Source organism: Monopterus albus, unplaced genomic scaffold, assembly GCF_001952655.1.
Source record: "Monopterus albus unplaced genomic scaffold, M_albus_1.0 scaffold317.1, whole genome shotgun sequence".
NCBI classification, from domain to species: Eukaryota; Metazoa; Chordata; class Actinopteri; order Synbranchiformes; family Synbranchidae; genus Monopterus; species Monopterus albus.
In genome coordinates this window covers 157,220-184,041 of record NW_018128197.1, presented here as the reverse complement: position 1 = coordinate 184,041, position 26,822 = coordinate 157,220, and the positions used below count along the sequence as shown (strand labels likewise).

The following is a 26,822-nucleotide window of genomic DNA, read 5'->3' as shown; positions in this document are numbered from 1 at the left end:
TAATACTTGGCAATAAAGTTATGCTTATGCTTAAATGTTTGCTTTTCTTGATGATACCATATCTTTAAATATTGCTTTTAACAAAATGATCTCACCATGAAGACTTTGCACCCCCAGCTGGATGAACTCCATCTGAGCTGAGGAAGATGATGTAATACGACTGAAAGCCCCAGATCAGCTACCAGATGGAACTTGTGGTGAGATTATTTTGTCAGCTTCTGTTTCCAAGGTCAAGGATCAATTTTCAACCATAACTACTGCTGTTAAAAGACAAGAACAAAAAAAAAAAGACATCTTACAGTACTTCAGAGGTTTGGCCCAGCTGAAAGTTGTCAAGTTCTAATGATTTTAGACAGTAAAGTAGTACTTCAGTCTGATTCTCCAGAGAGATTGAATTTGTCTTCTGGCTACTAGTTTGAACTGAAGTCCCTTTGATATCTCCTTTAGTTTGATCCCACATGTGTGTGTTTGAGTCTATGAGCATGTGCATGTGCACCATTACCATAAAATCAGCAGAAAACAAAATAAGTCTCACAGACATCAATGAGGCCCAGGAGGGAAGATGATCTGTTTTAGTTGTGGTGAACCGCGTTTCTCTGCCCAGCCAGTTCTCCAGTCATCCCTCACTCCAGCTTCCGTCCTTACATCTCTGCTGCCACCCAACCACTGGGTGGCAACATGTGGCAGTGTGCTGCATTATGTCAGCATGTCCTCTCATGCAAATCCAATATCCCCGAGACAAGCGTGAGTCATGTGCGGACCAGCTTTTCATTTGCAGATTTAGATGTTTGGGTTCTCTTGCTGTGACGTTGTTTTCCTCCTCGGAGTGATGATCCATGACTGCAGTCACAAGCAATAAAAGAGAAATCAAATGGGAGGTTTGGGAATATGTTGAATCCTCAGAGAGAGTGATGGGGAAACAGAGCTAAAAGTGCATGGCATTATATGTGCCAGGTGGTCAGATACATACTCCAGATGGATGCTGCTTGGTAACTGCTGGGTGTATAAAGAAGCAACTGTTTTCCACTGCATCAACTTAAAAGGTGATGATGAGTCAGTGTAGTGGTCATAATGAGCTTCTGCTGCCCTCATGTGCTCAGTTATTGCAGATTTAAAAATGCTAAAACTCACTGCAGAGTTGAGGACAACCGAATCACACAGGTTCTGATGTTAGTGGGAGGTTATGTATCTATGTTACACTCCTTATTTAATGAAGGAGTGGTGTCAGTCGTCTCATCTAACTCTTGACAAGAAAACAAATGAGCATTTTTCCTAAAATGTTAACCTATTCCTTTAACTTAGCCTTAAATAACTTTCACCTCAAAACTACATGTCCAAATAGTTAAGTGAATCCTCTGGTACATCAGTGTTTCCTGCCAGTTACCACAGAATTGGCCCCTTGTAATTTATGTTTATGATACAAGTGGAAACTCTTGCCAAGTGCAGTTTTCACAGCTCTGCAAAGTGGAAGAAGTTACCAAACATGACAAACTTGCTATTGTGTCAACACACACATGCCCACAGTCAAATTTTGCCATAGTTGTGACGACTTTCATTGACATCAAGCATCCCCAAGCCCCTTACCCTAACCTTAACCTTAACAACCCCAGCTCTAACCCCAAGTTGGATGCCTGAAAAGCGATTAGAAATTGTGAGGGCCAGCTAAAATGTCCTCACAAAAATTGTATAGGTAGATAGATAATTGGTCCACACATTGTAATAAAGACATACGCACCCACACACAGGCTGTCTCCTGTTTCCAGTCTTATTTCCTCATCGACTTTCCTGTCGTGTTGCTGCCGGGCAAACCCTCCTCGCTCTTTTACCCTTTGATCGTTGATGAGGACATCAGCCGCTGAATGTTTCTCCATGTGTGTCTATTTTTTGATATATTGTGTTTCCAGCATTTTCAGAATAAAAACAACCTTAATATTGTTTCTACATTGCTCGCAGCTGTATGACCAGAATAGAAGTCCTCAGCTCTTTGTTAGATCTAAGACATTTCTTGTTTCACTAATGGAAGCAAAGTGAGCCACCACATTTACTTAAGTCACTGCTCTGTTTTTTTTGTCTGTCTTGTGCGTGTGAATTTTTGTTCAAGTGTGCATATGAGTACAGATTCCATCCATCCAGTTCCTTGAGCCTTGAGAACATGTTCACGCCTGTGTGAGCGTATCAACATCACATCCCCCCGTCCTCCCCTCTTCGCAGGACAGAATTTGAGCATTAGAGCTGAGTGAAACGACTTTGAATTCTCCAAAGCCCCTAACCCCTGGGAACATACCTGTGCTTGCAAGCCTCAAACATACAGGTGCCTCATTTCAAAAGACTCCAGCCCTCACTCACTCCCTTTCCTCTCTCATTTCCCTTCCCTTCGTGGCTGCAACTTTACCCCTCGACTGAAATAGGGGCCTATTGAAATACCTCCCCCTGGTCTAGTCTGCACTTCAAAGTCAACTTTCACCCTGGAGCGAGATCCAAGGGGGACAGTGTGACCAGGAAAGGGCCCAGCCCCTGAATAGTTAAGACTTCAAAGCCTGTAACGTTGAGTTATGAGCTGTTTGAAAATTGGAGAACACTTTTAGAAAAGAAGGCTATTGATGCTATCACCCACTGTAAAGGCGATACTGTAATTATAATTGTTTGACCAAAACTTCAGCCAGGTAAAATTACTTTTATAAAGTGCTTAATTAAATTTACAGACAGGCACATTTGTGTTTTCGGTGTGTGATGTTCAGATGAGTGTTTAAACATCTAGCATTTACAAATGCTCCTTTAAGTTCACTAACTAGTCACTGCCTTTGTCTGGCTTCTGTGTGGTGTTGAGCACTTGTAGTGAGTTTTTGGAGCTTTTTCACTAAGAATACTGAGAGCTAACCAAAACATTTAACACTGAAACTCACTATAATGCCCCATAAAGTTGAGAGGAGCTACAGATTTATCTATCATTTTCACGCTTTTATTGTTTTGATTATAACCACCTTAATTTCACATCTCCATGAGAGCTCACTCCATAAATAATGCTTTTATTGTTATTATCAGAGGACTTTGCGCCATCCCTCCCTCTCTCAGTGCTGGTGTTTTTCCCCTCCATCCTCTGAAGTTATAATTTATTGCAGAACTTTTTCATGAGAGTTTCCCACTGGGGTTTGTGCAGTGACATCATTGCAAGCACGCAACATAACAGCCGGCTGGAGTCAGCAGTCATCGCCATACTGTGGCATCATGGGGAAAGCATCTCCCACAGTCTGAGGGCTGGAGGCCCCTTAAATGCCTTATGCAATAATACGCTGCAGTAATGCACTCCTCTGGGAGGCCTGAATGTAAATGCCCCCCCATCATCATCTCCTCTCTTCATTAAAACATAGCACCCTTTCAACAAAGAGACAGTTCATAGAGGATGGAGGTCAGTAAGCCATAATCTGGTGTTTATTTCATATCTATCCAGGCAAAACAGTTGAAGACAAACTCGTATTCACAGTGACAGACTGCAAGTGGAAGTCAGGAACAAGATGTAGTGTATCATTGTGGTTAAAGGATCATGACTAAAACCTGTAAAAGACTGAAGGAACAAGTTGGACAGACATGTGACGACATAGTAAACAGCAGAAACATGGGTATCATAACGGTAAGCAGTCAGTTTTGACCTCCAGATGAAAACAAAGCAAACATCCACCAACATAAATAAAAGACAGTATAGATATGATTGAATTGCCTTTAGAAACACTCAGTCCTCATGAATTAGGGGATTTGGCGCTGCCACACTCAGGATGAATGAAGTTTGTTGCAACTAACTATTGTTTTTATTATTGATTAATTAATTTGAGGATTATATTCTTGATTAACAAAGTAAATGCTGTCAGAAAAAAATCCCATAAGAATTCCCTAAAGCTCAAGATGATCTTCAATTTGCTTGTTTTGTCCACAACTTAAACAAAATACAGTGATACAGAGAAGAGCAGCAAATCCCTGTAATTAAAAAGGCCGGGGCTATGTATTGTCACACATCTTGATTTAAAACATTTGACTGACCAGCAAACTAGTGCAGGATAGTTTATTTGTTTCAAAGTGTTTGTCTAAAAGAGAAGAGAGGAAAGAACTGTACAACTGTGTGGTATTATGTGAAACATCCTAAATTAGCCATGAATCCTTCTCAAGCGCATGTAGAAAAAACCCCACAGACATCCCCTGACTGAACAGCCTGTTGGGTGAGGTGGCACAGAGCCGAGCCAGACGTCATCCCTCAAAGTCGCTCTCATCCTCCGCTCTCTCTGAGCCTAGATACGAAGGACAGCTGATTCTCCTCAGGGTGGCCTGAGTTTAGACACTGGTGTAGAGAGAGACCGGAGCGTCAGGAGAGGATCCACAGCTGCTGTTGGATAAAACCACATATGGACGGGGGGAACAATTCATCAGGAAGGAAATGAGAAAATAAGGCTTGAAACCATAAACAACTTTAAAGGGCCAAACTGTCACCACACTGTCTTTACATTATCCAGAAACTAGAACATGTAAAGATTTAATCTAAATAAGTTAAAGGAAACTAAGAAAGTAATGGTGCAGATTTAATCTCTTGAAAACTTGTAGCAGCCAGCAGAGGGCAGACTTGCAGTAAAAACATAACCTTTGAGGAACTGAATGCTTCAACCTGTTGCCCTAACTTATTTTGTGGCCCATTAGTAAGCTGATAAAGTAAATCTAATTTGACTTCATAATTAAGCTTGCAGGCATTGAGCCATTAAATTCCCAATCATTTATGTATGGATTTATGCATTCAGTGTCTGTATTTCCTGTGTGTGTGAGGGCGAGAGAAAAAGAAACCGAGTTAAGTGTCACAAGAAAAATATGGGACATGTGGTGTGAATCAGGATTCATAAAACAGAGTGATGCCCAATGTGATCTGTAAATCATTGTCATGTTGGAGGTGCTGAAGAGCTTCTTAAGTTTCAGCCTGGAATTGTTTTCCACTCCACATTTTTTTTGTGAGAGTCCGAACACATGTTGACCATCACGCTTTCTTTAAGAGGCAGCTGCATTCTTGACCCAAAACGTCCTCACAGTTGGTTTCCATAATCACACTGCCACACAGCTGACAGCAAGATGAGACCTTGTTTTCTGGGCTTTTTTGGAGCAGAGCTCACACTTCATTTGGGAGCTTTAAAACATCGGTGTTTTCTTAGCAAGGGAACAATTTAGCTTCATTTTAATGGAAACAGACCTTTTTCAATTCAATTTAATTCATTATTGTTTATTAATATTGTGAAAAAATGAGCTTTTTCTTTAAACTGAGAACTAATTGCACTCAATGCTATACTGTCACCGTTAACTTACACTGAGAAGTCAAGTGTTTATTGTCATATGCACAGTGAGGAAACATGTTTCCCTCTACAGTGAAATTCTTACTTTGCCGTCCTCACGAATGTCACACTATATAAATGAAATATAAAGTAGATACATAGGTGAACTAAATCACAAAATCTAGGGCACTTTAAAACAGCAATGAAAGAACAGGAACAGGGAAGGGCATGCACAGCATCATGACCACATGCATGGTTGCACCAGATTCAAATAATCTTCTTTAATAGGAATGAAAAGACACTGTTTATTTATTTTTCAGTGTCCCTTGAGACACAGTGCACGTATTTGCACACATAATAAACAGTCACGTGCAGAGTAAAAAGCAGAACAGAGAATGGTTGAAAATAACTTCATCTGCACTAACAGCAACAGTTAGTTTAAATTGTAGGTGTATCGCCTGCAGATAATAACACTGATGTTTATCAGTAAATGCACGAGGAATCATAAACTTGCTCTTTATTATAACTATTCCATTCGAGCACCAATTTGTGCACATAGAAATTATACCAAATGACATGTTAATAAGTATTCTAGGTTTATAAAATGACTGAGATGAACTTCGATGAGTCTGCACTGATGACAAAAAGGTTGATAGGAGATCCCGTGTCTAAAGGCCGGTGCCCAGTGACACATGTGCAATGAACAGCCTTAAATCCATGTGTAGTAGCTGATGACTAAAAAGCAAATGATCCAAAAGATTTTATTTGTTATGAAAGGTGTATAAATGACTTTTCTTTCCATATCTAAATAGATATAAGGGCATTTAACAATAGATACATGTATATACAGACGGATAACAAATGGAAAGGAGAAACTGGGCCACCACGTGCTTCCAGAACAGCTTCATTGCACCTTGGGATTGACTCTCTGAGTCTCTGAACTCTACTGGAGAGATGAACACAATTCTTCCAAAAGCTTTTCCCTGACAATGGTGCTTTGATGATGGTGGCGGAGACGCTGACATGTCGGTCTGTAATCTCCCATAGGCGTTCAGCTGGGTTGAGATCTGGTGACTATGAAGGACAGAGCATCAAACCATTCAGTGACCCCTCCTGCCCTGTGGATGCGCTGTCATCCTGGAAGAGCCCACATCAGGCCTCTCCTTTCAGTTTCCCTCCGTCAGACACACATAGGATTCTTCTGTACTTTATTAATGCCAAGTAGTGTTACACCAAGCAAACAAAATTTATAATCACATAACCAACAACCAGAGATGCTCTGAAATAGAAGTTGATGTTATAAAATCATAACATTTAAAAACTGAACTAAGACTAAAGACTAGGACCATCATATTCTAAATCTATGTATGGAATGATCATGTCTAGTAATATTATCTTGTGGGTCTTGTGTTTCTAAGGTACATGGGCCTGTTTGTCTATTGATCTCTCTAAAATCCTGATGAACCATACCTACAGACAGTTAACGTGTAATTATAAGTAGAGTTTTCCATTGTAATGTTCGATCTACGTCCTGATTTCTGTTAGAACAAAGTGCAAAAGGAAAAAGGGTTAAGATTGTTAACCTGGAGATGAGCAGCCCTGAATCAGATTGAAGAATCAGCCCGGTTAAATCACGAAGCGTTCTGAAGTGGGTAGTTTATTTTAAGGTGGTACGACAGGAAAACAAATCGTCAAAGTCAAGGAAACCCGTCACTGGACAGAAGGGGGGTTTCAGCAGTGGCTGCAGATTTGGCGCCTGCGACTTGTTCAACTGCTGAAATAACTCAAAGTGAAACATCTGGAAAAGCGTTTTTGACAAAAAGATGTGAGTCCGCCGAGGAGCGAAGCCCGCGGCGCCTCCTTAACTGAGTGCTGGCACTCGGGAGTGGGGAGTGTAAAGGAGAGGGTCAGAAAGATTGGTGGGTGGGGATACAACCCATTTGGGTAGAGAGAGAGAGAGAGAGAGAGAGAGAGAAAGAGAGAGAGAGAGAGAGAGAGAATCACGTGTTTGGAGATCAAAGTAGATCCGCTTTGTAGAGGAGGAGGAGGGTGAGAAAGAAAGAGGGAGAGAGAGAGAGAGAGAGAGGGAGAGGGAGAGGGATAGGGAGAGAGGGAGCGTTTGCAGCCTGTGGGATTGACAAGGCTCGCAGTGGTGAAATAAACACGCTTCAGCCCAGCCTCAGCTTTTATTGCACAATTCCGACTCTTTTGACACTTACCCGGAGCGCGCACAGACCTGACTTCAGTTACCTTCACCCTATTAATTAATCCGTGTGAAATTATGTCCCGATCAGCGCAGATCCAGCCGGCAAGATGATGATTTTACCAAGGAGAAGCTCAGATCGTGTACCCGACTCGGTGGTCCTGGTGATCGTGGCGGTGGTCGCCGCTTCTCTTGGTACCGTTTTCGCCAAGGATACTGCCTTTGTGGAAGTGGTTCTGTTCGAGTCCAGTCCCAATGGAGATTATACTACTTACACGACTGGCTTGCAAGGACGGTTCTCCAAAGCAGGAGCCACTATCAGCGCGGAGGGGGAGATCGTTCAAGTACGTGGAAAAGCTTTTTCTTACGGGGGAACGACGTGCAGCGGCCCCGAGGCACGCTGCCGGGACGCGGGGTGTCATTTTGCCAAGCTGCCCTTCGTAAAACTTTTTCCACGGGGGCTGGGCTGGGGGGGTTGACATGAGTTGTGTGTGGTGTGCGTGCGTGTGTGTGTGTGCGTGCAGGCGCTGCGTGGATGGCACTAAGCTTGCAAGCATAGGCGGTCACAAGATGGCTCCTATCTTGTGGAATTCATTCACAAGGAAAACATGCACTTGCAGGTTGTTTTGCTCATGTCTGGAGCTCGACAGGCCGCTCTTCATGAAACCCCATCCCCAAACACGCACCGTCGGGAACGGGTTTCCCTGAAAAACCAAACGTACCGAAACCTCCACTGCTTCCAAAAAGTTAGTAAACTTTTACCCAGCAGGCTTCACGCATTTCACAACGAGGCTGCGAGGTCACTACCTGGGCTCTCTTTGGGGAGTTTGTCTGGTTTATCGGTTAGTTTTGAACAAATGCCCCCTTTTAAATCACAAAAGCTCGTTTTAATAGTCGGAAATGTTTGTTTTTATTGACAGTAAGTTGCCAATGCGTAAACAACGCACGCGTCCCGCCGCCTGTAGCCGTCGCTGTTTGGAGTTGCATGTTGAATGTTTAAGCTACATGCAGCTTTTTTTAAAGCTTTTAAAACAAATATACAAAAGTATTGGGAAGAAGCCTCCGTGCCCATCTTTTCCTCCGTGGCCACAACATGACAAGTGCAGCGGGCTGGAGCTGCTCATGGGTCAGACATCCAACTGTGAGTAGAGGTCACTGAAACATGAAGCTTCTCTCCTGTGCCCACTTTATAGTTCCTGTTTAATCTACCTGGCCACCGTTTGTAACACGGACATGAGTTTGGTCATGTGCCACACATTAAATCATGATTAATAATGATTTATTTCCTGATTTCTGACATGATGGGGGGGATTGGAAGCCATTAGTTTGTGTTTGGTCTCCCTTTGGAAGAGGTGTAACTTCATGTAGCCATATTTAGGATGCATCTATAACGTGAAATGAATTGAGGACAAATGTGTGTTTTGATCGTTTTGGCCAACAGGTCCAGTCCCTTGTGACCAGCTTGATGTCACCTCATTATAAAGGAGTTCTCTAAGGTTTGATTGCTTGTAATAGCAACTGAAGAAAATGACAGTGTCACTGTAGGAATGAAGTCTCAGTGCCTATGAAGTACGGTAGCTGCTGCAGTGTGGCCTGACACTGACCAAACTGCTGAGCTCCATCAGCTCAGTTCATGGAGGGAGGACAGGTTATAATGCAACCTGTAGAGAGAGTGTCCTGGCATTTCTGCAGCACTCCACCGTGAGCCGGTGCATGTGGTGAGTTAACACAGTGAGTCATTTGCACATTTCTCTTGCTGTTAACTGATGCTGAATGCTAGTAGCGCCCTCCCCCTCCTTTGCCACTGAGCCTCAACATCTGTATCAGCTACACAGCAGCATCTTTTCAGTGCATGTTTGTTTTCCTGAAAAGAAAACATGGAGTCTTGCAGTGGAAGAACTATGATATGTGGGGATCAAAGGAGGGGACACTCAGCACAAAAATGGCCCCTGTTTATACAGAGTGATGGCCATTCGGCGCCACTCGGTAACCACACAGAATTGTCGGACCTCAGCTTTACGTCGAAAACCACTTCTATTTAGGTTTGCTTTCTTTGCTAACGTAGCTTCTGACCACTTAGAGTCAGCTTGTATTTTGTCAGGCTGTAATGAGGGGCAGTTTATCCAGCAGTGTACCTTCTTGAATTTCTTACAGCATATATTCTACCACAAGTTGAAAGTGACAACGACTGACAAACGTACAACGTAAAGAGTATAATTTAAATTCCCCACTTGCAGATTCTGTACTTGTGAAACAGCACTGCAGTAATGTGTTGGGTGATCGCTGCTGCATTGTAGTGGATGTAGGTAGGTTATGTGTTCACCTGTCACTCTGACCTCTGCAGCCGTTCTGGTGTTTGGTGAATAGGGCGGTTTGATTTGCTCTGCCTGAGGTTTCTGAGGCCTTTTAGTCTTTGCTTCTGCTGTTTGAACAGAGCCCTGAGGGGTTTGCGTTACCTTATGTGTACAACGACGGCCAGACTTGAGCAGGTATGGGTTCAAATACAGGGGAAAGAGGGGTGGGGGTGCTTGGCAACGTTCCTGAACAAAGACCAGGCCACGAACACTGCTCGTACTCAGCTCAGCCTTAAGAGTGTGAAAAGTGGCACACGCTGCCATGGCCAAAAATAACAAATTAAGTTAATATGCTTCTCACTCTGCTTTAAGTGGGGAAGTACGATCTGGCCACAGTACGAGACCCCAGGCTTCCCAAGCTAGTCGCCTGGTCGCTCCAGTTCAACAGCAGAGTGTCTCCTTAAATCGTCCTGTTGAGAAATAAATCTGTGTGTGTATCAGTGGCATTTCCTTAAGATGAGAGTGTATCTACAGCAGCGGCTGTTTATCCTGCAGGTGATGTTTACCTCTTGTCCCAGATTTAAATACTCCCTCACTGGACTGACTGAATTTGTTTTGGTACATTTAAAAGGCAGTTTCATGGGTCTAGAGAAATTAAGTGGAGAAACTCCAGTTTAGTGCAACTGCAACTCCTCAGTGGTCTGATTTAATAGTTTACATACTGTAGCTTAAACGTCCTGACGGTCTTCCTTTTCACATACTAGCAGCAGCTTTGCCGTTGAGTGAAGCCTGTCGAGCAGGGAACTGATGGCACAACCAAATCACAGCTGAGTCACCTGGGTGTGAATACAGATGCCGACATTTGCACAAGTTGATAAAGCCAGTTGATTCAGGCTGAAAGCTCTCTGCTTCTGTGCGCCGCTAATCTAATTTCAGCTGCATAGGATGCTCGGTCACACTGCTCGTCACAGTGTTTTTCACATTCAGACAGCGCTCACACAGCTCTCCCGATTAGAACGCGTTTGATGTGAAGGGAAATGCCATCTGCCGCTCATCACTCTCTATTGTCTCTGAGACACCAAATCGTTTTCCTGCAGCGGGATGAGCTGCGATGCACTGCACAAGCGCACATCTGCCTCTGATTTCCATATGGCCTGTGCTGTCAACATGTGAGTGAGGAGCTGAAGCAGGGACGTGGCAGGGGCACCGAGAGGACCACATGGAACTCATAGTGTTGTCGCCCAGGCCCAGAGGGAATAACTTGGCTCTTGCCTACATCCTGTCTGAAGGGACACGGAGCATCCCCTGAATGCAGTGTCAGAAAGGAGAGGCTAAAGTTTCCTCAACACCCACAATCTGTTTCACCTTTGAACTTCATCTCTGTGCAGAAGAAGTGCCAGTAACTAACTGGGAGACTTCATGGTGTGGTTCTTTGAAAGTGGCAGTTTTTTCCTGCCTGGATGTGCAGGGGGAAAGTAGTGGTTTTGAGCTAAGACAACGATGAGCTTAAATACTAGAGCCTCTACCTTGGAGCTGGCAGGAGTTGTGTCGCACTGCATTTAGACTATAATGAGAGCTTTAGTGGTTTAAGGCATCCAGCGCGCTTTCTCACCACAGGCTGGAAACCCCAAGAGGCCATAATGGGCTGGTCGCAGACGGGAGGTGCCAGGGACTGGGCCACTCCCAGCGCCAAAGCAACAGTAGCAGTACACAAATGCTGGTTTTAAAAAGGTTAAAAGCGCTGCTCCCTACTTTTTTCCATTTATTGGCTTGGCGGTCGCAGCTGTATTTTAAGTGCTATCGTCGTCTTAACCGCCACACTGTTTCACTTTCATGTCTCAGCCAAAGTATTTTGAGGCTGCGTTTCTCCCCTTTTCGGAATAGAACAGACTCAACTGTTTTTCTCTTTCTCTTGCTTAACACCCCCTCCCACACACACACTCTCACCCACACCACCAGTCTGCTCTTTCTGATGCAGCCAAAATTTGTCATGCCTTCTATGAGAACACACTGGAATGACTTCAAGTGATGATTACAGCTACTTTCTTCACCACTATGCTGTGATGAATCTTAACATCAGGTGTATCAGGAGCCCTGCAGTCCCTGATCCTCAGTTGCAAATCTTTCTTCATGTTTCTCTTCACTTATTTTATGCAGTTCTTTAAAAAAAAAAAAGAAATCTGTTGCTTATTTCTTCAGTTACTTGTTAAGATGTCCTTTCATTATCTATACCACTTATCCTGTAGAGGATTGGGGGCGGAGCTAATCCCAGCCGCCACTGCGCGAGAGGGGGGCTACACCTGGACAGGCCGCTAGTCTGTCACAGAGCAACCACTTACATTCACACCTACAGACAGTCGACCTAACCTGCATTTCTTTGGGGTGTGGGAGGAAGCTGGAGAAGCCGCACAACGAGAACAAGCAGACTCCACACAGAAACACACACACATTTAGGTGTATGTCAGTCTGAAAGCACTTAACTTCCTCTTAGATCTCTTAGTATCTGTCCAGACCTCTTTTAATTGGCCGGCGCTGACCCACACCAGCAGCCTCTGTTTCCTCTCTTGCTCCTGGCTCTTTATGAGCCTCTCATTCCCACTCACTGCACATCTCCACCTGAACAAGTGCACGGGGTGGCCCCATTAGCTATGTTAGTTTCCACCGGCCTGAGTGGCCAAGCTGATCTTTGATGCTCCACTCCGGGAGAGATTAGCAGTCACTGCTGGACGCTCTGTGCTGGCGTTGCTGCCTCTCCCAGGGGGAACCCTATTACCCCAAGTCATTCTCGTTTGTGTCTGATCTCATCTTGTTTGTCCTCTGCTTTATACCCCAGTCATGAGGAAATGTTAATTCAGCTTTACCCCGAGGACATGATTTCAATATGATGAGTCCTGGGAAATGCACCGTAACAGAATGTCACGCCGCCTGCCTTCACTCGGGCTATTTTTGAATCATATTTGTAATGAGTCAAAGATGAAAACCAAGTCCGGAGAGGGTTTCTCTGTTTCTGAAAGGACCCCGATGTGTCTGTCTGCTTTTGATGAAATAGCGCTGAAAGGCCCAGTCCATCCCCTCAGCCCACATTTTTATCCACTGACACAGAGGGTCTCCAAAACAAAGACTGAAGGGTCGAAGGTTATGAAATGACAATGCTCACAGTGGCTCATCCAGGCAGAGGCATGCTTTGTTGTTGGCCAGGAATGTGCTGACTAACTGTGGAAGGCCACAACGCCAGCCTCCCCTTTTGTTGTACTTTTTTGCCAATAGACTATGAAGGTAGCTGTGCAGAGAGTCCATTTCACTCCATTTGGCTCCTTCTCCTCCTACCTCTCCATTTACTTAGATCCTTGTCCCTTCTGTCCTTTTACTGCTCGCATTTGTTCTCATGAAAGGAGAGGCATTATCACAGATCTGACCTACTCACCTGAGTTCAAGAGCACAGCTTCAGAATTCTTTCTTTTGTGTACATCACTGTCCAGAAACAACATGATGCTACTGTTAAAGAAGATTCTTCCCTCTTGTCATTTTGATTCATACAAATGTGTTTTAGCCATAGTGCTTATTGTTCTAGGAGCCATTACTGGCTTTGTGCACATGATTACCCACAGCCTAATGTATCATATTATGCTGTGAGGGTTCTCCTGACAGACACTGTGAGGTCATTTACAGGGGTGTCAGATGGGGACACATCAGTCCCAGGTGGAAGCTCTGACTCAGTCATTTTCACATATAACCGCCCCCAACCTAGACTAGTTTCTGGAGGCTCCTTGTGTGCGAGTATGTGCAGGCAGTTGTTCCAGTAATGAGGAAGTTCCAGGCTGTAACACGGGGGGAGCAGAGGTATGATGGATTGGCCTTGCTTGGTCAGACGAGAACAAGCTGTGTAATCTCTGCAGCTTCACAGTCGAGGTGGATCTTCCTACTTTCTTCTCTTCTTGGTGCTAAAGATGTGCCCTAGATTTTTCAGATGAAAAATTCATCTTCTTTTTTAGTCGTCCCTCTGTCATGGGTATACTGAAAGTATTGGGGGACACAGTTTTCTGTTTCTGTTAGCCGTCTTATTTGCTAACATTGCTCTTGCTAATTTTGTTTTTTAAAATGGCTCATTTTGGCCAGTATAGCTGCAAGCAAGCATAAGATGAATCACTCTAAGTTCAGTAAAACCTTGGCCAGCTCGTTTTGATTGGAATCTTAAGACAACTCCTCAAATCCCAAACTGTCAGGTCTAACATTTACTTTTATGAATCTACTAATATAGTATGTTGACTGATATACTATGCCAATAAAAGCTAGTACAGCCTAGGGCTTTGATAAAGCCTCCACAATTCTTTCTGTCCTTCCCCATGACCCCCGTCAGCAGTCCAGGCCATGCTAACTCCCCTGCCAGCGGACCCTGAACAGGGAGGGGTCTGTAGGGCTGGATGAATAGCTGCTGGGAGTTGTGCTGCGGGTGTAAACCACATGAATGTGCCGCTTGAGCAGATAGGATCAGGCGAGGCAGGGAGGCCTGGGAGGGCACGAACGCTCGGCACAGCTCCACGCGCTAACATCAAAGGCAGTGCCGAAGGGGGTGGTGGAGGCGAGGAGGGAAGAAGAGAGAGAAAGGGTTGGACCAAACTCTTCAAAGGCCTGTCTCACTAGTGCCGGCCCCAATATGTGGAGCTACGAAACTGAATGATGATGTAATAGTAGGCCTTTAAGCTAAATCTGCTCCCACACAAATAAAGGTGTTCCCTTGCACAAGCACAGTGAGAAAAATAGTTTTCTAGTGTTTTGTTGAAGCCAGAGAGTGTAAAACACCTCTCAGGTGAGGTTGTTCGATCACTTCCTGATGCTATGCTGATGTAAGGATCCACATGAAAACAGTTTTATGTACGATTTTGATGGAAAACTTGGAAGGGGAAACAGTTTTTATCTGATTTCAGCAGATAGGTTAATCCGCTGGGCGTTTCTTAAATACACAACAGGTGGAACAGTGTTGACTCTGTTCTTTGTAAAGTTTATACAGGGCCTGCGTGTTTGTGTGTGCATGTGCTTCCCTTTTAATGTGTGTTAAACCAAGCGTGACCACGGATCCTTTCAAAATGCCCCCATGATCATCAGGCTGATAACTCATTGACAGCTCCCATGACAGTTGAGAGCAACTCTGCAGGAAAGTATCTCCCTTGTTGAGTGCACACAGCAATAATTCACTGCTGCTGATCCAGTTTGCCAAAGGTTATTTGCATGCCTCTGATTGAAGTTCTCTTCGCCCCTGTGCCCCTGTTTTGTGATTGTATGGCCTTTTGATGTTAAATTATCAGTAAACTGTTATTTATTTGGCGTTCATGCCGAAGTCGGCCTTTTAAGCCCCTTTTCCACTGCCTGGTACCGGCTCAACTCGACTCGACTCACCTTATTTGTGTTTCCAGCGGTCAGGGATAGTATCTAGCACTATTTTTGGTATCACCTCTAAGTAGAGGCGATACTAAACAGTGACATTTTAACACTGCAGACTAGTGACTGGTCAGAGAAATTACATCAATGTGCGAGACGTCCTGGAACAAAGGAAGTGCCATTTTTCAAGGCAACATTATTTAATTAATGCCAGGTGATAGAAAAGGGGCTTTAACTTCTGCATACTGGGTTGGACTGCAGCAGAAAGCCTTTGTTGCTGCTCGCAAAGAAGAGAGCCCCTTGTTTCCAGTATGTAGACTGCAGACAGTGACGTTCACAAGATCATCCAGTTAATACCTGAATGGATTGAGACGAGACACAAATCTTACCAAAGCTTCCATGTAGCTGTTTTTTTTTTTTTTTTTAATCAGTTAATTTCAGTTCATCTTTTGACTCACTTTTTCAATTAATCTTTCAGGCTGCCCAGCAACTTCCCTTGAGCCCAAAGAAAAGGCTTCAAGTAGCTTGTTGGGTTCCACAAACCATCCCAAGTCATAAGCTATTCAATCTACAGTGATTATAGCAGAGAGAGCTCTGGCTCCATATTGGTTTGTCACTTTTGCTTGATGAATGGTTTAAGTAATTATCATAGCAGTTGTTAATTAACCTTGTTTGCCTACTTATTAATTATTAATTACACTGCTAAAAGCTGCTCCTGATACAGTGTGTTGTCAGTAAATGAATCACAAAGCCGACGGTGCATTTGGAGCCACACTGATATTGTGTAGTGGTGAAAGAAGCAGGCAGGTCCAGTGTGAATTAAAGGTTGCATTGCTTCTACTCCAGTGTCAGTTTGCAGGTGCACCTCTGAAGTATTTCTGTTAGGTGAAAACTGCAATTGAGCTTCATTCTGTGCATGAGGAGAGGCTTTCCAAACCGTCCAGCCGCAGATATTCTTCAGAACACGGTGGAAATACTGTGTAAAACGTCACAGAAAACCACTGAAAGAAAGCTGTGATGCAGACTTTGTTTTCTTAATGCAGAACTAAATTGAGTGTCTCATTTTCAGGGTTTTTATATAGACCTTTACTCTGTTTGCTTTCTGCAGCCGTGATATTGGCGAATAAAAATATTGGACTGGGACTGTTTGCAGATGCTTAGTATATAAATGACTCAGACTGGGATATTTGGGGTCCTGGTTCTGTAGAATTATGGGGCATTTTAATTGATAAAATACAGCATTTAAAGTAGATCTGTTAAATGAGTGAGATGGAAAAGTGCAAATGGAGTAGCAATGCCTAGTCTGTCTATAAACACTGCGACCACTTAGGTTAGTGGATATGACATTTTCTGTTATGCAAATTTGTATCTGCACTTGCAGTCCCACCTACCACACCTTCCAAACTTCCCCAGGCTCAGTGTGAACGTGAATGTATAAGAAAAGGTCAGGATAATTACTCCTGGCAGCTGTGTCCATTCATGTCCACCTGCAGTCCATCTGCTCAGCCCTCATTGTCCTTACATGTTGCTGTCAGGTAAAAATACTAGTTATGTTTTTTTTTTTTTTTGTCTGCATCTCTTTGTTTAGCTTAGTTACAGATCACCAAAATAAATGAAAATGGGAAGGAATTATCAAATTGTCATGAGATTGAGGGCATCTTCTGTCTTTATCTCAGTTTCACCCCTTCTCCTCATTTATGTCATGTGTCATTACAAAAACTGCACTTTTCATTTCTGTTTTTAAAAAGGCACCAAGGAGATTTAGCCTCTTCTTCACTTGGCAGTGTAGAGGCAGTTTGTCCAGACACATTTGGCTCGATAATGATCACATGTTCTTGGACATGTCAAGGAACCTAGTTTCTCAGAATCCTGTTTTGAGAGAAAGGAGAGACTGAGTGGGAGAAAAGAGGAATTACAACCAGTACAGCCCTGTGTGCTGTTCTGTCTGCATCCCACAGGCCTGTGACAAGACAGGCCTGTGGGATGTAACTCTGCCAAATTGTCAGCCCTGGGGTGACAGTCACCCTGCAACCGTTTTGAAATAAACTTGTCTCAGGGAATGTGGCCTCACCAGTTGGTCAGATGCATCTTTCTCCCTTAGATAACAAATGCAGAAGGTTCTGTTATTTGAATATTGTACATTTATTTATGCTTTAGATATACCTCAAGTATATTCTTAAGCTAAGCACCATTAAATGAGTTTATCCTTTTAGGAAATGCACTCACTTTTTTGCCAAGTGTTAGATGAAAAGAGCAATGCCGCTCATGTCTGTATGGGAAATATGAAGCCATCAACAGTTAGCTTGGTGTAAACAGTCAACACAGGAAAACAGCTTCTCCATCTGTTTCCAGTCTGCAAAACATAGTATTATAAGACAGTCGTACAGAAACGTCATTGAAGGACACTGCAGGAAAGTACTTGGCAGTACCACCTGCACATGATGTAGGCACAGGGAGCTCACATTTCTCTAAGCATCAGACCTTTCTGTTAAGGTCCAACAACCTGTTAATCAGTAGATCAATTATTGTAATCTGATCTAGCAAAACATCTTATCTTATCAAATCAAAGAGGGCAGGTGGAAATTGAATCATTGATCTAAAACACATCAGTGTATGGAAGCTTCCTGGCAGATGAGTCAGTCAGTTTGCTGTAATGGCTTCCAGTAAAAATCAGCAATATGTTGGCTCAGAAAGGCGTTCTTGAATTTTACAATACTGCTTCACACACTGAGGTTTTCTGTAACACTGCTGCCACATCCTGACAAGAGGCCAGAGCCAGTTTTACAGTAACTAAACATGTCAGCTTTGACCATTTCTAAATTTCTTGGCTAAATTTGAGCCATTTCATATTGGCAACCACAAGTAGCATCTTTGGGTCAGCTTTTTCTGCAGCATCGCTTCAAGCTAAAGCTCATGGACAGAGGATTTGGTAAGCTAGTGATGCATGCACTTATTGTAATTATTGTTTTGCTAAAGCTAGAGTTGGGATCGTCCAGGCAACAGGAAAGCTTCAGAATTCAGATTAGAGTGTAGGATGGAGCTTTAAAGTTGTGGAGATTATTGCATCCTACCCCTTGTTGTTTGGCTTTGGTTGCTCATGTATTAAAAGCTTGAGTTGCCATGGTGCATTTGTCCCCTCCTGAGTTGAGTGTCATGGGAGACAGGTGAGGGGAAAACCCCCAGGTGTGCAGCAGACACGAAAACAAGACAAAGCATTACAGTACATCCTAAAGCGGTTTCCCTTATGATTGCATCATCATAAAGCACAAAACAGAATCCAAGTACATCGCTTCCATTTTGTGTGTGTGTGTGTATTAACAGGACAGAGGACAGAACATGGATGATGACAGTAACTACAGGATATTTACAAAAGTCAAGTCAAGATTTTTGTTTGCCATTTATGCATAAACAGACAGTCTAGGCATATAGGAATTCTTGTGCAGCTCTCAGGTAAGGAGTCAAAACCCAGAAAGAACACTTAGTCTTAAAATAAAAAAGTTACATAAAGGCAACAAAGTATTAAAACGCAATACACCCAAAAATAGGGTAATAGTATTTTCCCCAGTGAACTTCAAACATCACACTTAGTAATTCACATGGTGGAGTTGGATATGTCATTACGCTTGGTGAGGTAGTGAGGGGTTATAACATACTAAAACAGTTTATATTCAGGCTTGTTTCCATCTCTTGGTAGAGAATGTCCTGGTGTTATCCAGGTCCCACAAGAGAACACTGTTGATGAGATGCACAAAAATACCTTGTGGAACATTTCTGTATTATTATTGACCATGTCTAGTAAGGGGTTATTGCACATATATTCCCACATTTTCATGTTTGCCATCAGTCTTATTTCGGCAGGGAAAAAGCTGTTGTAATGTCTAGTTCTGTGTGTGATGATACTGTCCGCCCTGCTGTGTCTGAGGCTGTAGGTGCAGTTTTTGTGTCTGAGCAGAGAGTGAGCTGGGTGGTGTGGATCTCTGATTATGTTCTCTGCCCTTTTACGACAGCACTGTGTGTACAGTGTGTCCATAGCAGGCAGTTCAGTCCCAATGATCCTCTCTGCCGTCTTTATGACCCTTTGAGGAGCCTTCCTCTCTGCCTGTGTGGTGTTACCATACTAGACTGATGCTAGTGGTGAGGTGGCTCTCTACCAGTCCTCTATCAGCCTGAGTGAGAGTGTGACGGTTCAGCTCAGCCCAAAAGAGATGTAGGGGTAGTGTGGGTATGTTCAGCTCTATTAAAAAGATAGGGTGGAGTAAAAAACAAGTGAATGAATTAAAAAGAAATGAGAGAAAAAGGGAGGATATGTTTTTAAAGGGGGTTGAGGGTGATGAGTAGATTTAAACCAACAAATACATAAAAAACACAGGGACTGTACTGGTAATATTTCTGTCCCGAACCAGCAGTACTGGAACAATAAAGACGAGGCCGCCACTGGGGAGCTCCAGAGCAGCTCTGCAGGGTGAGGTACAGTACATTGCCTTCACTCATCAGTCTTTTATAAGTTCTTTCATGCTGTTTTCTGCTCTCTTTCTCTCTCACTCTGTTAAGCATGGGCCCAGGAGGGGGAGGTGGTATAAATGTGAGACCACACATGCTGTGTCAATGTTTGCTGGAATAATTAGAGACAATGTGGGCCAATAACGGGAGGAGTGCAGTAACCTGAACTCGCTTTGTTCTGCCCCTGCAGCAACACAAAAGCCATTCACAGATGCACAGATCCACAGACTCTGAGCAGGCGCAACTGCACTTTTAGCCGGCACAGAACTGTGGTTCTGAGCAGCCACGGGAAAAAGGACTGGTTTTTATGGAGTCTGAACAGTCTGCTGTCATTTTACCATTCTGATACTGATGTCACTGTAAATGCCTTTTAAGCCTTGCCTGTACCTGCCACCACTTTGCCACCATCCCCAGTCGACCAACACATGGCTTGGCTGAGAGAGCCCTCTTTAACTAGTGGATATCTGGCCACTTGGTGTGCAGAGAGTCTGTGTTGTATGTTTGTATGTATGTACTGAACATATGTTCTGACAGCACTGTTACAGACGTCCCCACAGATGTGTTGCACTTGTAGGCTGCTTTGCTTTCCCTCTTCATCTGGAAAGTCTGGGCACTGTGCTGCCATTCGACCATATCAAGCCAATTGTCTTGTTCTTTTCTTCTGCACAGCCTGGCAGTGTTTTTGTGGGTCACTGTCATGCTATAGGCTAAATAATGCTTCAGTAACCGTCTTCTCCAACGCTGCCTTTTTACAGATAGTTTGTTGCAAGTCATCAGCGTAAGCTGGGACTCCTGTTGGAACTGTTTGCATCAGTTTTCATGACTTCATTTACTTCAGTTGTTGCAGAAAAGAAAATGTAAAAAAAGATTTACACACAATTTTAGCTTTTGGTGACTTCTTTCCATTCCGATTCTGCTTTTATCCAGCACGACAAAGGTTTATTATGATAAGAACTTCTCTTCAAATTAATATGTCAGAAAGGAAGAAAGAAAAATAAACCCTAAGATTTTTATGCTTCGGCATAAGACTGAAATGTTGTCTCTAGCATGGGAGGGAGAGAAATGCGATTATATGTCTAAAGATCCCCAAACAATGCTCGCTAAGCGTAGCCTAAGCTCCGGGTGTTTTCCTGGCTATAGCAGAGTGACCGCCGCAGCGCTCACACCCCTGGGTGGACCAACTGGTTTGTGCCCTCCGGTGTCCATCTTGTAAGTAGACACCGCCATGGGATGCATACATCCCCTGGAGGTCACTGGTGTCATTGTGGCACCTGTCTCCTCCACTCTGTCTGTGTCAACAGCTCAGATTTATTTACATTCACTCTTGTTTTCCGGAGCTGGAAACGGCGAGTGATTGGTTTGGTATCACTGTTATTATGCTGCGTTTCCTTTCAACTTGTCTTTTTTACTTTGAGTTGGCAACAGCGAGAAAGTCAATCTCATTCAAGTTCTCACAGAAGAAATACTGCACTAACGCAGTAGGTGACGGCAGTGTTTGGTACATTAATATTCTGGTTTGGACACAGTACGATGTAATAATGGTACCTCTAATGTCATATTTATGAGTACTTCTTCGTAAACTTGGTTGCAGTTGCTTCTTATTGTTTGTTTTTGTTAGTTTGTTTTGTTTTCACAAACCCACACGCATCTCGAACCTCACGAGGAGCTGCTTTGGGTCAGACATACAGTAAACTGCTAACACACTTTGGTATTGGTATTTGGTTTGGTATTTTTCTACGAGAATAACCTGTCCTTTAACTCTTTATCCATTTATAATTTTTATTGTTCAGTTTTGTTTGACAGGGCTCTTTGCTCCCTTTTTAGCCTGGGGATACACAACAGCTTTCATGTTTTTTTTCATCTCTAAGTGGGTGGGTAGTGGGTGCGGGGGCTGGGGGGAGCAGCTGATGCTATCAGCAGGTGGACATTTTGTCACTGGGTTCAGGGGTCTAGTGTGGTCAGAGGAGGGCCAGACCGGAAGAGTCTGACATGGGAGCCATGTGAGCACTGCTGTCATCTAAACGCCTGCTTTTTTTACTTTCTCATAACACGATAGTGACATAAGTCATTCTTTCTTTCTACAATTCAAAGTGTTCTCATTTCAAATGTTGCAGCCAGCGATGTGTCTTTCCTTGGATAGCTTCACTGGTTCAGCCTTGCTGTCGAGCATTCCTCCCGCTTTTCACCTTGAGCCGTGTTCAGCAGAAAATGAATGTTGTGTTGAAAAGTTTTGGTATGCTGTTTGAGTAGTTCCTAGAAAAGTTTGAATACTGATGTTTTAAATTTGTGCAGAGTTACATGATAGCTGGATGAAACACTTTGTTCTGTCTGTGGTTTGCACTCCAGACACGTTCAAAAACATTTTCCAAAGTTGGGAGGAAAGATTTTGTTGAAATTATGTCGCTAATTAGCAGCATATGTCAACATGTGGTACCTTGCACAAAGGATGTGCAGTGTATGTGAGGCCCTTGCGAAGGAAAAAGGACAGGTCCTCTGTGGAGGGAACAACAGCAGGGATGGTGGGGAGGTAAACCAAAGCACAGGCTCACAAAAGCCTAAAATGATATTGCTGGTGGATATCTGGATGCTTTGAATACCTTGGATGGCTGCTGTACACTTTTGGCTTTGTCTTTGCAGGGATGAATAGAAGCCTCTGTGGTAGTGATGACAGGTTCCTCCGGGCTGGGCCCTGTCCGGCAGGCCAACTAGGTGCTAGAGGCTGAGAGACACCGGTTCTCTGATAGGGGCAGAAGCCTGACAAGGGATGCTGGTCATCCTGGTTCTCCCCACAAAAGATGCTCTGTTTTCCTCCTATGACCAGCTCTTGTTACTGTGGCAAGCCTGGTATAGTTAAATAGAGGCTTTGGTGAGAGGGCCCGCAGCACTAACCTTGTCCCCTGTTGCTGTTTGGATGTTTAGACAAGGTTAGATACAGTAGATCGCTGCTTTGAATATTGACCAGTGTTGTGTCAGTGGTGATATGATGGAGGTGAAGATATGGTTTAACTCAGCAGCCTCATAGCGGAGCACTTTGTGAAATAATGCTCCATATACACGTGTTAGCAAACTAAAACAACATTATTTAGCCAGCTTTGTAAGCCCTGTTTGTTGGTTTCTTGTGAACTATTCTGAGGACATATTCATCATATTAAGGACAAAACTGTGTCTTTATCATTGTTATTTTGTATATTTTGCACAAGCATCAGTCACATCCTGCACTTGGGGGGTCATAACTGTTTGGTGCCTTTATACACAGATGGGATTTTGAATTTTCTGGCATTTGATTTTCCATTTTCTCAGAGAATTTTGTTTTTTTTATTCAGCACAGTTGTTAGAAATCAGAAATCGAAGATTTCACGTGCACATGCTGCCTTTGTGTCACTTGCTCACCTAGTGAAATACCGGAGGGCGTTTCAGAAGAGGATGAGACGTGGCAGCTGTCACAAGAGGCTTCATCACTCCTCATTCTGCTCTCATACAGCACCACACAGCTGTCCAGAACAAACGTGAGGTAAACAACATGTTAGCAGCACGCCCTGGGGAGATTATTAATGAAACAAAGCAGTAAACATTCCGAGGCGAAGATGAGGCTTCCATGCATGACGCATTAGGGGCAGGAGCTCTCCCAGACCCTTCACATGCCCTCCAAGTTTATCCCGATCACCCTTCTTGAAGATTCTCAGAGCCTCTTTGATCCATATGCCATCCTCCCAGCTGAGAGGCCTGGGGATGCAAGCAGCCCTTTTGGTCTCACATTCTGTCCCTAAGGACCCACAGGTCCTGACCCTTAGTTGCAATGGAATTTCATATGCAGAACTAGGCCAGACTTGCCAGGGTATTTGAATGTGGACTTGTCCTCTTTTAGTGTTCATCATCCTTGGATCCTCAGAATTCAGTTTTCATCTTCAAAGTGTCACAGTGAGAGATATGTGTTAATTTTAGGTGAAGCAGCAACACACACACACCTTCCCTGTCCTCATGCTGATCGTGATATTCATGGTGAGTCTGTATTGCCTATCAAGGAGACAAAGTGGAGCCTAACAAATGCCTCTCTGTTCAATACAGACATGGAGGTGGAGGTGCAAAGTAACCACCCCTGCAGACTGGCTTTTAAAAATAAATGACATAATCACACTGCGGTATAAATCTGCTCCAAGCCATGTTTTTTTAAGTTGAGGTTCTCAGAGTGAATTCTGCTACACTGCATGTCCAATTTATTGTCATACAATTTGCCAAAATGCATATTTTTATACACCCAACATTTGGCTTCCAGACAAAGGTCCAGATGACATTTTTGTAACATCCTTTCTGAATTACAGTAACATTGCAAGTTTTTCCAGCTTTTTGTCTTCAGAGTCAGTATTTGTCATGGCTGTCCCTTTTCAGAAAAGAGCTTGCAACATGCGGTCCTCTTAGATGTAGAGCCAAATGCCCCAGAGGTTACAGCCAGCCAAGTGGTTCCTTGTTTCTAATAAAAAACAAATCAAATAACATGGATCCCTAGGGGTTTATAACACTAGAGTCATGAACTCTTGGGCAGATAAATCTCTTCCAACTATCCCCATGCAAAGGCATGGCTGTGGGAGGAACCTGTTGGCTTTGACTGTATAATTTATAAGCCACAACATGGATGAAGAAGGTAAAGGGGGGGGGGGGGGTCGTGCCACGAAAGACCAGTCCTCTGGATCTTTAGAAGTTGGCCATTACCTTTTCAAAGTGTCCCCGGTGACACTGATGGCAGGAAGTGTCTGTGTAAAGCGGGTTTGATGTTTAACTCTTCAGGGGTGGTTAGCCCCAGCGCTCAGCCCCCAACGCTGCAGCTCTCCTTCCCCTTCTCTCTCCGGCCCCGTCAGCTCCTACCTCTGGCAGTGTGACCAGTGGGAACGAGAGGAACAATACTGCGTTTGTGTACCGCTCTACACTTGGCCTGCTGCTAAACAAATGTTCGGAGGAATTCTGGTGGCTGGCCATGCCCCTGGACCCAGGCTGATCCCACAGTGACTTCATAAACATTCTCTGGGGCGATCAAAAGAACAAATCAGCCTTTATAGGGAGCTATATGGTAATGGAATTATTTCCAGACCAATTAAAGTTTACTTTTCTCTCCCCCTGCCCCCATGCTGACCATTTATTTTGCTCCTGTTGCATAAAGGGATTGTTCTGTTGCCCACGGCAGAAACATGCATTTTTGGGGACAGGCAGGATTTACAACGGGTGGAGTGATGACAGCGTGACGAGTCTAGTTTATGCAATTTTCTCTGCTTGTAATTGCCAGTGATGATGTGGTACAGGGTGGTTTCCACACGTCCTGCCCTAAATAACTTGTTTGGTTTTATGGCCAGGTGACATGGATCCGCACCCAGACTTCTGGTCCACATGGCCCTGAGGTGACTAGTGAAAGGATACACACCAAAATGATAAAACTCCACATCAGCTTGTCTTTCCGTGAATATCTTAAATGAATGTTTCTTATAGTGTGTTACTCTTTGATTTTTAAAAAATGGTGACATTGAGGAGACTCTGATTTGAAAATCTGGGTGTTATAGTTGAACCAGCATCCAAACTGGAATAATCTTATCTGACTGCAGATTTAAACAGGACACACACATATTTTCCCCTCACCTGCTAACACCTACCACTGTGTGTACTTCATTCAGATTATTTTTCACCAAGTTGGCCAGACCTCGACTTGGCCCAGCACCTTTCTGCTTTTTATCTCCACCCACTGATGGAGCCCGCCATTGAAACAACCTGAATGCTGCCCTCACCCCTCCCCAGCCTTTTCTCTGTGTCTCTTTACTGTGCGCCTGCACAGCTTGGCAGAGTTCCAAGAACAGTGTTTGTCTGATCAGCACTGCAACCCCACCCCCTTTTATTGGTGTGTGTGTGGAGGGACAGTGAGTGAGTGTATAGGTTGTTTTTTTTTTTTTTTGTTGTTGTTGTTGTGTATGTGTGCAGGACTGTTTTTCAGGCAGCTAGAAGGAGGTGTGGCTGGAAATTTATGGCAACTTAAATTGCCAAAAAAGGTTTCTTTGCTGGGTTTCTGCTTTAGAGTTACAAATTGTGTGGAACATTGTGGAAGTACAAGCCTGTGTAGACGGTGTCAGATGACTTGCATTTAGAGCAGTCCAAGCTGTTGATGGGAAATAAACTCTCCTGGTAGAATCATGAGTACAAAAGATGAGCAGATGTTTTCAACATTATGTGAGTCCTCAATTGTACATTCATAGTAACAATCCTCTGGTATAAAGAAGGAAAAGATGCTAGTCACAACTCCAAAGATCCGCTTCATGAAACATCATCACTGAGCTTGTGATTCTGTTGCATAAAGGTTAAAGATCAGGCTGATGGCTGATGAATCCAGCAACAACAATACGAGTAGAGATGCACTGATCAATCGGCAGAGATCAGAAGTGGCTGGTCTCTAGCTAATTTCCCCTTCGATGACAGCTGTACAGGGGGTGAATTTCATTTTATAACTCATCCTCTAAAAGCTACCCAGTATTTAAGGGCATGGCTGCATCTAGGGAGCTGCACTAATGCTCCTCCTTTGCCCATTTTTTTGGACATAAATGGAACTTGGAATTGGCCAAGAAAACCGCATCTGTAGTTCTGAGTTTACTACAGCTCTGATTCGTGCCTGCGACTAGCTTCCTCTCCATAGCAACAGTGGCTGAGGCTGGAGGGTAGGGAGGTGTTTGGAGCATTCTGCCACACCAAGCTGACAGGGGAGCAAACAAGATTTTTCAGTATGCTCTGGTTGTAATCAAAAACCAGTGTATGTAGAAAATCTTGAAATGGGAATTTACACTGGGGAAAAGTACTTCTTGAACCAGAGATACCTCTCATTTCCCAGGTCTCTACATGATTCAGGGAACAGAGGTTACGGATGTGATGATTTAAACGTCCACTTCATCCTCTGCTCTCTCATAACCCCTGTACCCCCCTCCTAAGCTTCTGTACCCAGAGCCCAGCTGCTCTGCTGGGTAGGACCTTTCCATTCCCTTTTGTCCAGGCCACTGACCTCCTAGCGCACTGGGGAGCGCACCTCATCAGGCCCTGGCCAATATTTGCAAGCTTAAAGTGGACATTGTTGGAGCAGTGAGTCCCCTTCACCCGGGCAACCAGGCCCCTTTGAGCCCTTACCCTTCA

General features: G+C 43.8%; 1 protein-coding gene across 7 annotated transcripts in view; it reads left to right on the top strand.

The window, feature by feature from the left end:
* Positions 1–26,822, top strand: part of znrf3 (zinc and ring finger 3) — a 95,776-nt gene that overhangs the window by 20,919 nt on the left and 48,035 nt on the right. For 2 of the 7 annotated variants that reach the window (XM_020623942.1, XM_020623941.1), the window contains exon 1: positions 7,401–7,844. The exons of 1 other annotated variant lie outside the window; for it this stretch is intronic. In XM_020623942.1, coding sequence (XP_020479598.1) covers positions 7,611–7,844 — 234 coding nt within the window. In that variant the 5' untranslated portion in view covers positions 7,401–7,610. 4 more of the 7 variants (XM_020623945.1, XM_020623943.1, XM_020623944.1 and 1 more) reach the window with 4 other exon arrangements.